Source organism: Populus nigra, chromosome 17, assembly GCF_951802175.1.
Source record: "Populus nigra chromosome 17, ddPopNigr1.1, whole genome shotgun sequence".
Classification (NCBI taxonomy): Eukaryota; Viridiplantae; Streptophyta; class Magnoliopsida; order Malpighiales; family Salicaceae; genus Populus; species Populus nigra.
Window position 1 is genome coordinate 11815896 of NC_084868.1, and position 13049 is coordinate 11828944.

The 13049-nt window shown below is 29.4% G+C and overlaps 2 protein-coding genes across 2 annotated transcripts; one reads left to right on the forward strand and one right to left on the reverse strand.

The window, feature by feature from the left end:
- The first annotated feature begins 8870 nt into the window (after window positions 1-8870).
- LOC133676971 (uncharacterized) lies at window positions 8871-9776 on the forward strand. Its single transcript, XM_062098797.1, has 2 exons — window positions 8871-9024; window positions 9139-9776. Exons 1-2 carry the CDS (start codon window positions 8871-8873, stop codon window positions 9774-9776), a joined length of 792 nt encoding a protein of 263 aa, XP_061954781.1.
- Window positions 9777-11029: 1253 nt separating this feature from the next.
- Window positions 11030-12882, reverse strand: LOC133676972 (organic cation/carnitine transporter 3-like). The gene is made up of 2 exons (XM_062098798.1): window positions 11366-12882; window positions 11030-11201 (listed from the first exon to the last, which is right to left on the reverse strand). Exons 1-2 carry the CDS (start codon window positions 12880-12882, stop codon window positions 11030-11032), a joined length of 1689 nt encoding a protein of 562 aa, XP_061954782.1.
- Between the last annotated feature and the right edge of the window lie 167 nt (window positions 12883-13049).

Below are 13049 nucleotides of genomic sequence, written 5' to 3' on the forward strand. Positions count from 1 at the left end.
TGACCATCAACATTGGGTTGGTTTTATAATTGAGTTTCATAATTTTTTCTCAGTTTACCTTCTCTTTGGATTCGCATAATCCAGGTAGTGGGGTTTGGTAAGTTTACCTGAGTTTGCAAAGTTTTTTTTTCTTTTTGTTAATTGATTTTTTTTCAATTTCACCCTTCTAAATTGGATTTGTTAGAAATTGGGTTGTGTGATTTTTTTTTAATTTATTTTATGTTAGGTTATCTCAGTCTCATGACTCGTGCTCTATGTTTGGCGTTCTAACTGAAGTTGACTCGTTTGGTTTCTTTTGATTTTTTTTTTCAAAATTTTTCATTTTGCATTGTGCTGGTTATGAATTGAACTTTGTTATTTTTTTTCTTTTGACAAGCATTCACTTTTTTTTATTTAATATGATCAATTTACTGTTGTTGCTTTTTTTTCACCTAATTAAATAATACCAACTTATTTGATCTAATATACCGAGTTATGAATTCTTCAGACTTCTTTAAAACACATCTACAGGATATAAGCATTTTTTTTACACTAAAAAAAAAATTTTGTTCTAGCCCACAGCATAGTGCATACTCTTGGAAAAAGTGAACTAGATAGTGTTTTCGGATTAAATGGCAGAGTTGATCAAGGAATAAAGGCAATATTAGAAGGCTAGGGTTAGGTTACTTGTAAAACTGTTTTATTAAAGAATTGTTTCAATTAAAAAAATTAAACTCTTGTATTAGATTTCATTAATAATTTATTTTATTTTTCAAAACATTTTTTAAAAATGAAAACTCTCTCTATGTAAAACTTGCATAGTCCTACCCTTACTTATTTGATTATTAAAATTTTAATATTATATCAAGAATATTTAAATCAAAAGGCTTAATTTGATAAATAAGATTCCATGATTGTTTTTATATTATTGTATGATATGTTTTAATTCATTGCTTAAAAACACTCTTTCGTGGATTTGGGCACGAAAATCTGTGAGCTGATGCTTTTCTTTTCTAGATTGATCCCTCGCATGATAACATGATGTTTGGTGATTGCTAAATTCAAATGTCAATTAAGAAATTAAAGATTATCAATGTTTTCTAATGAAAAACAATATTTCCGAAGATTTTACAATTTAACAAAGTCAAAAGATCCCCAGTTGAATCAGATTAGAGGTGTAAAGTTGACAGCATGAACGTTATATCAAGATTCTGTTTGAAATTGTAATAGCGGTTGCAGTTCAAAGTATTTTTTGTTTAAATATATATTAAAAAAAATTTAAAAAAAAATTATTTTTGAAATCAGCTGATCAGCACATCAAAACGATCTTAAAATATATAAAAAAAATTAAAAATTTAAAAGAATATAGTTTTAACTATATTTCTAAACAAAATATATATAGACATATTTTGCATATTTAAAGATAAATGTACAATTTATTGTTTAGTGATTGTGTGTTCTATGGTTTATTTTAATAAAATAATTAAATTTGGGTCTCAATCACTATACCATATTTGATTAATATATAATATAAAAGGCTTAACCCAGGACTGAAAGAGCTTCTAATGAACTAAAAAAATGAGAAATATATTATTTACTTTTTTAATTTTTTATTAATTCTATATATAAAAGTCGTAGGATCAAGAACATATTTAACATGTCATGCCCAAACCAAACCCTTAAGACGGATTTTGCATATTTAAAGATAAATATACTATTTATTATTTAGTGATTGTGTATTCCATGGTTTATTTTAATAAAATAATTAAATTTGGATCTCAATCACTACACCATATTTGATTAATATATAATATGAAAGGCTTAACCCAGGACTCAAAGAGCCTCTAATGAACTAAAAAAATGAAAAATATATTATTTACTTATTTATTTTTTTATTAATTCTATATATAAAAGTCTTAGGATCAAGAACATATTTAGCATGTCATGCCCAAACCAATGTCAAACACACCCTTAAGACAGATTTTGCATATTTAAATAGAAATATACTATTTATTATTTAGTGATTGTGTATTCGAAGGTTTATTTTAATAAAATAATTAAATTTGGGTCTCAATCACTACACTATATTTAATTAATATATAATATGAAAGGCTTAACCTAGGACTCAAAAAACCTCTAGTGAACTAAAAAAATAAGAAATATATTATTTACTTATTTAATTTTTTATTAATTCTATATATAAAAGTCTTAGGATCAAGAACATATTTAGCATATCATGCCCAAACCAAACCCTTAAGACAGATTTTGCATATTTAAAGATAAATATATTATTTATTATTTAGTGATTGTGTATGCGATGGTTTATTTTAATAAAATAATTAAATTTGGGTTTCAATCACTGCACCATATTTGATTAATATATAATATGAAAAGCCTAACCCACGACTTAAAGAGCCTCTAATGAACTAAAAAAATAAAAAATATATTATTTACTTATTTAATTTTTTATTAATTCTATATATAAAAGTCTTAGAATCAATAACATATTTAGCATGTCATGCCCAAACCAATGCCAAACACACTTTTAAGACAGATTTTGCATATTTAAAGATAAATATACTATTTATTATTTAGTGATTGTATACGCGATGGTTTATTTTAATAAAATAATTAAATTTAGATATCAATCACTACACTATATTTAATTAATATATAATATGAAAGGCTTAACCTAGGACTCAAGGAACCTCTAGTGAACTAAAAAAATGAGAAATGTGTTATTTACATATTTAATTTTTTTTATTAATTCTATATATAAAAGTCTTAGGATCAAGAAGATATTTAGCATGTTATGCCCAAACCAAACCCTTAAGACAGATTTTGCATATTTAAAGATAAATATACTATTTATTATTTAGTGATTGTGTATTCCATGGTTTATTTTAATAAAATAATTAAATTTGGGTTTCAATCACTGCACCATATTTGATTAATATATAATATGAAAAGCCTAACCCACGACTTAAAGAGCCTCTAATGAACTAAAAAAATGAAAAATATATTATTTACTTATTTAATTTTTTATTAATTCTATATATAAAAGTCTTAGAATCAATAACATATTTAGCATGTCATGCCCAAACCAATGCCAAACACACTCTTAAGACAGATTTTGCATATTTAAAGATAAATATACTATTTATTATTTAGTGATTGTATACGCGATGGTTTATTTTAATAAAATAATTAAATTTAGGTATCAATCACTACACTATATTTAATTAATATATAATATGAAAGGCTTAACCTAGGACTCAAGGAACCTCTAGTGAACTAAAAAAATGAGAAATGTGTTATTTACATATTTAATTTTTTTTATTAATTCTATATATAAAAGTCTTAGGATCAAGAAGATATTTAGCATGTTATGCCCAAACCAAACCCTTAAGACAGATTTTGCATATTTAAAGATAAATATACTATTTATTATTTAGTGATTGTGTATTCCATGGTTTATTTTAATAAAATAATTAAATTTGGGTTTCAATCACTGCACCATATTTGATTAATATATAATATGAAAAGCCTAACCCACGACTTAAAGAGCCTCTAATGAACTAAAAAAATAAAAAATATATTATTTACTTATTTAATTTTTTATTAATTCTATATATAAAAGTCTTAGAATCAATAACATATTTAGCATGTCATGCCCAAACCAATGCCAAACACACTCTTAAGACAGATTTTGCATATTTAAAGATAAATATACTATTTATTATTTAGTGATTGTATACGCGATGGTTTATTTTAATAAAATAATTAAATTTAGGTATCAATCACTACACTATATTTAATTAATATATAATATGAAAGGCTTAACCTAGGACTCAAGGAACCTCTAGTGAACTAAAAAAATGAGAAATGTGTTATTTACTTATTTAATTTTTTTTATTAATTCTATATATAAAAGTCTTAGGATCAAGAAGATATTTAGCATGTCATGCCCAAACCAAACCCTTAAGACAGATTTTGCATATTTAAAGATAAATATACTATTTATTATTTAGTGATTGTGTATTCCATGGTTTATTTTAATAAAATAATTAAATTTGGGTCTCAATCACTACACCATATTTGATTAATATATAATATGAAAGGCTTAACCCAAGACTCAAAGAGCCTCTAATGAACTAAAAAAATAAAAAATATATTATTTATTTATTTAATTTTTTATTAATTCTATATATAAAAGTCTTAGGATCAAGAATATATTTAGCATGTCATGCCCAAACCAATGCCAAACACACCCTTAAGATAGATTTTGCATATTTAAAGATAAATATACTATTTATTATTTAGTGATTGTGTATGCGATGATTTATTTTAATAAAATAATTAAATTTGGGTTTCAATCACTACACCATATTTAATTAATATATAATATGAAAAGCTTAACCCATTACTCAAAAAGCTTCCAATGAACTAAAAAAATAAGAAATATATTATTTACTTATTTAATTTTTTATTAATTCTATATATAAAAGTCCTAGGATCAAGAACATATTTAACATGTCATGCCCAAACCAAACCCTTAAGACATATTTTGTATATTTAAAGATATATATACTATTTATTATTTATTGATTGTGTATACGATAGTTTATTTTAATAAAATAATTAAATTTAGGTTTCAATCACTACACCATATTTGATTAATATATAATATGAAAAGCCTAACTCAGGACTCAAAGAGCCTCTAATGAACTAAAAAAATGAGAAATATATTATTTACTTATTTAATTTTTTATTAATTCTATATATAAAAGTCTTAGGATCAAGAACATATTTAACATGTCATGCCCAAACCAAACCCTTAAGACAGAATTTACATATTTAAAGATATATATACTATTTATTATTTAGTGATTGTGTATTGGATGGTTTATTTTAATAAGATAATTAAATTGGGATCTCAATCACTACACCATATTTGATTAATAAATAATATGAAAGGCATAACCCATGACTCAAAGAGCCTCTAATAAACTAAAAAAATTGAGAAATATATTATTTACTTATGAGAAATATATTATTTATTTATTTAATTTTTTATTAATTCTATATATAAAAGTCTTAGAATCAAGAACATATTTAGCATGCCATGCCCAAACCATTGCTTTAGACCGTGATTTTATATATAAGAACATACGAATAACACTACAAATATAAATCGATGATATGTTTTGAGTTATTTAAATAATTATCAGTATAGTATGATACAATTTAATATTATTAAATAATATGAGATAATAATCAAGGATCCAAATTAATAATTTAATATGATTTTATTATCTTTTAACTTTTAACTTTTGGCTTTTATTAACTTATTTTTAAGCATTCTTAGAGTTTTGATAGTGAAGATAAAGTTTTAATGAAATTTTGAATAGTTAAAGTTGATTTAAGAATATTATTTTATATTATTATGGGTTTGTGTGATGTATAAATAATTTAATATGGTTTAATTTAATAAATAGTATTGAATCTTTTTAATTTTTTAAGATAAGATGATATATTTAATTATTGTTAAAGAATAATATAAATTATATATAAATTATATATTAAAATTTATTAATCAAATGTTCATGTCACAACTCTTATTTATTTAATTAAAATTAATTTATTGCACAAAATAACTATAAATTTTAAATTTAAACGGTTTTTATTGAAAAAATTATTTAATAGAAAATATAAATTATATTTTAATGTTGCACCTAACAATTTAATTTCATATTTTATAAAATTAAATATTTTGACATTGATTTCTGTATAAATCAATTAACTCTTAATCCATTTGCCACATTTTACCAAGAAGTGATCGATTGGCTACTCAAAATAACCCCATGGAATCAATTGCAGCCTCAACCTACTCAGAACCTAAAATTAACTACTCTGCAGACCCAATCTTCCATCAATTTTACTTCAATCTTCCATCAATAAATCTCGTGGGACCTAGCCACCACATATAAATTAACCTCCAGTTAAAAAAAATCAAGCTTATATAACAAGCACATAATTAAATATAAGTAAAATATTTCAAATACAAACTTAATATAAACATAAAACTAAAATATTCCCAACACAACTTGATATAAACATTCCAAACAACGAACTTAAACATTAATAATTAAAAAAATAAGATTATTCTACGCTCCTAAGAGATTTATAACTTTCTATTTTTGTCAATCCCATGTTATATTTCTTTTTTTTTTCCTAAAACGCACCCGATTAAAGCTCATTCCACTACCACTAGAAAAAAAAATCAGAAAAATATGAATAAAAATTATGATACCATATATTAATTAATAACATTCTTCATATATGTGAAAATCCATGACAACCTCTTAGATATATAAAAATATTATTTATATTTTTTTAAAGATATATAAAGATTCAGCATCAGAAATGGGAGCTCATCCATGCATGCGAAATGGAGAAGAAAGACTGGGAAGTGGAGAGGGAGTAAAGAAAGGAATTTGACATACCTTGAAGATCTCTCTTGTGAACGGCAGAAGCAGCAGCAGCAACAACGGATGAGAGAATGAAAAGCTAGGATTAAGATGAATGTGTATAGGATATGATTGGTATTAGCAAGAAGTCTTAGTGTAGTTTTGTCCAAAAAAAATCCTTTCATGTGAAAAAAGATGAGATGTATTTTTTTTCTTTAACTTTTTTGATTTGTTGGAATACATTTTTTTGATGTTTTTTAACTTAGGAATTACGGTGGAAAAATCAAAATATTTTTTTAAAATTTATAAAAATATATCATTTGAACATAAATTTCTTTTTACATGTTTCTTTTTTTAATTTTTCTTGAAAAAATGGAGTAAAACTCTGAAAAAATCCTAAAAGGTTTTCAAGTTCTCTATTTATCTTAGGATTGGGAAAGTTACTAAACCATTAACTGGATTAGAAAGGAAATTGATTTGTTCCACTAATTATTTATTTTGTGTTTGAAGAAATTTGTTGTGAAGTTCAAAACCATGAATACAAAATGATTCAACCCTTGCTATCCTAAAAGAAAAATAAAGATAAAAGGAATAAAAAAATTAAGAAGAGAACATTAGCTTATTGAATTAATATAATTAATTATAGTTATTAAACTCGATCTGATACAGCAAATCAATTCAATGATATGTTAATTTAAAACTTGATTTGAATTGAGTTTTTAAAAAAATTAATTTGGACATCAATAATGATTTGATAGATCAAGTTATGACTCAATTAATCTAGTAAATCAACTAATCGTCTAGTTGATATGATAAAACTCAAATGACATTCAGTGAAGTCAATAATAAATAATATTTACAAAAGTTTTATTCAAAACAAATTATTTTATGATTAATCTGGTTTTATCTGGTGTAAACTAAACAATGCCTCCAGATCCTTGATCAGGTTAGATTCTATACTGGGTCTTACTATGTAGCTCATTTGTAGACTTTTTTTGGAACCATGCTGCTGCTACGGTTTCTTCCAAGAAATTGCCCGAGGAGGCAGAGGCAGAAGACTAGACCATGCTGTAACAGGCAAGAGTCGCTTCTCGAACAAAACTTGGCCATCACTCCCATTCGAAACTTGGCGCCTACGCACTGAAAATTGAAGATCTGTTGCCCTCATCATCCATGACGTTAACCCTATCATCCTAGTCCTGCCTCAATTATCGACCACACCAGCAAAATTGGACCAAGCTCTTCTCTCAAAATATACATGCCAGCCACACGTTTAGGGATGAGTAAAATAACTGATTAAACCGAGAAAATCAGAAAAAAATAATTGAAAAAACCAAACCGAAAAAAAACCGATTAAACCGATTAAAATTTTAAAAAAACCGGCTTGTTTGGTTCGGTTCGGTTTCGGTTTTATAAGAAAAAACTGAAAAAACCGAACCGAACCGAAACCAAAAAAACCGTAAAAACACAGAGCCAAACCGGAAAAACCGAGCCAAACCGAGAAAACCGAGCCAAAACCGGAAAAACTGAGCCCAAAATCGGAAAAACCGAGCCAAACCGGTTTGAACTGGTTTTTGCCCTAAAAAACCAAACCGAACCGAAACCGATCGGTTTGACTCGGTTTCGGTTCGGTTTCATTTTTTTAAAAAAAAATTTGGTGTGGTTACTTTTTTGATAAAAACCAAACCGAACAAAAAATAATCACTTTTAGCCACATTAGTTTCTTAGCATTCAGTATATTTTCAAATCATTTTTCTTTCTTTCATATAAAATTTCTTCAATAAATTTCTGAAACCTTAAATTTTTTTTTTCTATAATAATTTGAGGTGAGAAAAGTAAAGTAACGATTGTTTTTTAAAATAATTTTTACTTGGAAATACATTAATATAATATTTTTTATTTTTAAAAAGTTATTTTCAACATTAGCACATCAAAACAATACGAAAATACCAAAAAACATTATTCAAAGCAAAAAAATAAAAAAAAAATTAATTAAAAATAAAAACACTTTTAAAATATAAAAATAAACATACTCTAATGCATTACCTTTTCCCAACCTTTTCATTTGCTCTGAAAACATACCTAATTAGCATTGTGCAGATAAATCAAACCCAATATCAAATCCACTAACAAGAGGGACCATTACAAGAAGAAGAAATCACATCATATACATTGAATTAAGTCAAAAGTCTTTCATAATTATTAAGAAAGCATAATTAGTCAAACCAAATGGAAGCATCAAAATTGGCTACCCATGAAAAATAGATAATGCATCCCCTGTTATTCATTCCCTCCAGCCTGCCAATATGTTTTTCGTTGCACAATATCTTGGAAAATGAAAGCCATATAAATGGTAGAGGAGCAAGATAAGCCAATCACATCCATTTTTCAATAGCAAAACAAGCTCACAAAGAGGAAGAAATGGCGGAGTTGTTCGTTAATCAGGCAAAACAATATGCAGAGACAAGGCCAAGTTATCCTCAAGAACTGTTCCAATTCATTGCCTCAAAAACTCCCGTTCATGACCTTGTATGGGATGTTGGCACAGGAAGTGGGCAGGCTGTTCGATCGGTGAGTTCTCTTGCCCTCCTCTGTCTCTTATCCAGTTCTTCTTCCTGACATTTGTGTTGATTGCAATTCTTGATAAGACTAGTTCTCTAAGCAAGCCAAGTTTCTTAATTTCAACTAGCTGGGATATACAAGCATGTAACAGGAACAGACACAAGCCTAAAACAACTGGAATTTGCACCAAAACTTCCCAATGTGAGCTACCACCATACGCCTTCAGTAATGTCAAGTAGTGAACTTGAAAAGACTGTGTCAACACAATCTAGTGTTGATCTAGTGACTATTGCTCAAGCCATGCATTGGTTTGATCTCCATGCATTTTACCAACAAGTAAAATGGATACTCAAAAAACCTGATGGAGTCATTGCTGCTTGGTGCTACACAGTTCCTGAAGTCAATGACTCTGTAGACTCAGTCCTCAATCCAATTTACTCCATTGATTCTGATCCCTACTGGGAACCGCAGCGTAAATTGATCGACGACAAGTATATGAGCATTGATTTTCCCTTTGAGCCAGTTGAAGGAGCTGATCATACAGGACCATCCAAGTTTGTAGCAGAGAAACTGATGGATTTAGATGAGTATTTTACGTACCTAAGGTCATGGTCTGCGTATCAAACGGCCAAGACAAAGGGTGTGGAGCTACTGAGGGATGATATGATTGAGAGTTTCAAGCGTGCTTGGAATGAAGATGGGCACGACGAAAAAGTCGTCAAGTTTCCTGTTTACCTGAGGATTGGCAAGGTAGGAAATGCATGAGATTGTAAATCAAATGGTTCCCTAACTAGATAAATGGAAAATAAAGTCAGACTGAAAGTTAAGATGTTCCTGAATGAAAAGTTCTCTGTTGATCAGTGTAACGCTCATGGAATTAGAATGTGGTTTATCTTGTCTCTACCCCTTGAAGGCTGCTGCTTAATTACTTAGTGTTAGTCAAAATGTCCAATCTTCCACCATCAATAAGTTGATGTTCAACCAAACAGCTGAAGAATTAGCAGGGAAGTTACTGAAAAAAAGGGATTAAAACTGACGCTGGATATGAAGTTTCTCTGGCAATCTATTCTTCAAAATACGTAAGAAAAATTAAGAGTACAAGAACAAAATCATGCTTGGGTTCCAAAATTCCAAAATTCCAAAAAATCCAAACCTTACTTTTAAGCCCCATAAAGCAAATTTCATCCCAGCACCAGAACTTCTGCTCGGATCTTTTTCGTGCAGCTCTACCAACCCAATCCACAAAAAGATTTCTGTAATACTCTACGTTCATGGCAAATTAATTTGCTATGGCTTTTGCATGCACACTATTTTTATTTATAAATAAATTAAAATAATATTTTTTTTATTTTTAAAAATATATTTTTGACACAAACATTTCAAAACGATTTAAAAACACTAAAAAATTATTTGAAAACCAAAAAAACAAATACAACCTTGTAAGTTACTCTAAATAATTGCTTTCTCGAATCCTAGACAAATAACTAGATAGATAAATGTTCATCCTTATCTTATTTTTAAGTAGCATTTGCATAATGCAAATCTGTATTATTTGCTTTTTTTATCATTTATAACATGTTTGAGAGTGTAATGATAATTGTTTTTTAAAATATTTTTTACTTAGAAATACATTAAATTATATTATTTATTTAATTTTTTATATCAATACATCAAACCGATAAATAAACACAAAAAAAATATTAATTTGAAACTTAAAAAACTTGCCCCCAATTAACCAACTCTTGCCAAGGACACTCCTGCTTTCATTTGTTTAAGATATCGCTTTTACATTCTTCTTCACAGCAATATTATTTCTTTGAACAAAAAATCTTGTTTATAAATGTGATTAAATTTAAATTATTTTATTTAAAAATAATTTTTTATATTCTTGATGTAAAAAATATTTTTTTACAAATAAAAAATATATATATTATTTTAATATATTTTAAAAAAAATCATAAAAAACAACTAAATTCAATAAACACCTCTCTCTTCACGACCACTGTGGCAAACTAAAGTCAGTTTATGGTCTCAACAACATTATACAGGCCGAAGACGTTGCTTTTTCTTGCATATATGAACCCAATCATGACAGGACTTTGGACCTCATCAAAAGATGGGCTTTCCTCATTAGGACGATATTGGAGCTGCTCTGTCAAAGTTGTAACAAGTTGAGCATTAATTCCCCCCCTGATAAACAGACCGAAAGATTTTCAGGTTCCTGTTTAAAATGTGATGTCCACGAAATTAGATTGAACCGAATCAAAGGTGGCAAATAAAATATTTTAATTTAGAAAAGTAGTGTTAAAAGTGGCAGAAATGAATGACATGTAAATTTTCTGTATCGCCATTACATTGCAAGCTGTTCTTTCTCTTCTTGTTCATCCATGGTATCACTAAGCGCCACACCTCTTGTCTCTGGCAAACAGAAAACAAACACACTAGAGCACAAGATCACCAAGCCAAACACCCCGTATGACAAGACCTTGTTACTTCTCCCAGCAGAAATTAGAATTGGGCTAAACACAGCTCCAAATACAAGTGCTTGCCTTACCATCGACGAGGCTCCGTTCCTGACGCATGTTGGAAACAATTCCAGTGTGTAAATCATTAGCATAATAAAAGCTGTACAGGCACTGAAGTATGATACCAGCTCCAGTCCAGTTAGCACCACTTCCTTCCAGTTCATGATGCACATTATGCTGCAAATGCCACCTAATGTAGTGAATGCAAGAAGAGATCCCTTTCTGCTCCATTTGCTTACGATAAAGGAAAAGATGATGTATGATGGTATTTCAGCTAAAGCATTGAATGCAACACTCAAGTAGATGTTGAAGCCCAAGTTTCCCACTGCTAAAGGCATGCTGTAATACACAATTCCAATGCCAAAACCTGTTAGCATCACAATTAACAACCTTTGAAGAGCCCATTTTCTCACGAGTAAAATCTTGATTGGTGAGTAGAGGTTAGTTTTTGGTGCTTCCTTTTCGAGGGAAATGTAGGGTAAGCACAAGTTCAGGCTTGTTGGACCAAGTCTATTCAATATTGCCATAGCAGCTTCTTTGCGGCCTTGCAAGAAAAGCCAGCGGGGAGATTCGAGTACTAAAAGATGAACTAGTACACAATACAAGATGGATGGAGTTGATGTCCATACATAGATAGTTCTCCATGAAGAATTTCTGTTTATATACGCTATACCTGGCAAAGATAATAGCCCTAATGCAAAGGAGACTCCAGCAATGGTTCCCATTTGGCCACGCCATTTGCTTCCTACCTTTTCAGTGGCTAACACAAGAGCAGTTGCTCCAATTGCTGCTCGGCCAAATCCACTTAAGAATCTGAAGGCAGAATAGATCCATACATTAGTGGAGAAAATGGTCATGAGAGAAGCTATGGACATTGTTAGACAAGAAAGTGTTAGCAAGTTCTTTCTGCCAAGAGAAGTGTCAGCGAGTGTGCCTAGAACGAAACCGCCAAGCAAGCAACCGAGACAGAAAGACGATGCTGGCAGGCCTTTTATGAAGGAGCTTGCACATTCAAGATCCCAATCCGATATGATTGTCTTGTAAGTGTGTCCATTCCAGGCCCATGAAGACTTGGAAAGGTCACATATGTTAGCACTTGAGTTGCACATGCCATTGCTGATGCAGTGCCACGCCGGTTCCGAGTCTGCGTAGACACTAATGAATGTCTGCTGAGCATCAAAGAACCTTGATAACAATACAAGGGTGGATTGAACTAATTGGGTCCATCCAAAATCTCCTATTACCCTTTCAACAACCGAATCAAGGGACGCCTGAGGTTCATCGACAGCCGAATTTTCTGGCTCCGCCAGAAGGAATGAAGGCAACAGAGGGCTGGAATCTGCCATGCTGTGATCCTGGTTGTGCTATCAACTAGCAAGTCTACAAGTAGAACTGAAAATGAAGGGGTGTGGATACATGGCGGAGACATTTTGGTTTACTTAAAAGTCTAAGAATGGGACCAAATGCCTTGGATTTGGAACCCCACTAAAAGATTTGGTTCTCCCACAGAGGC

Bases quoted from the DNA above. Each gene is read 5' to 3' on its own strand.
- LOC133676972 (XM_062098798.1), bottom strand. From the start codon at position 12,882: ATGGCAGATTCCAGCCCTCTGTTGCCTTCATTCCTTCTGGCGGAGCCA. The intron at 11,202-11,365 runs GTAATGGCGATA...TCTGTTTATCAG, and splicing joins GAGAAAGAACAGCTTGCAAT to GGGGGGAATTAATGCTCAAC.
- LOC133676971 (XM_062098797.1), top strand. From the start codon at position 8,871: ATGGCGGAGTTGTTCGTTAATCAGGCAAAACAATATGCAGAGACAAGG. The intron at 9,025-9,138 runs GTTCTCTTGCCC...AATTTCAACTAG, and splicing joins GCAGGCTGTTCGATCGGTGA to CTGGGATATACAAGCATGTA.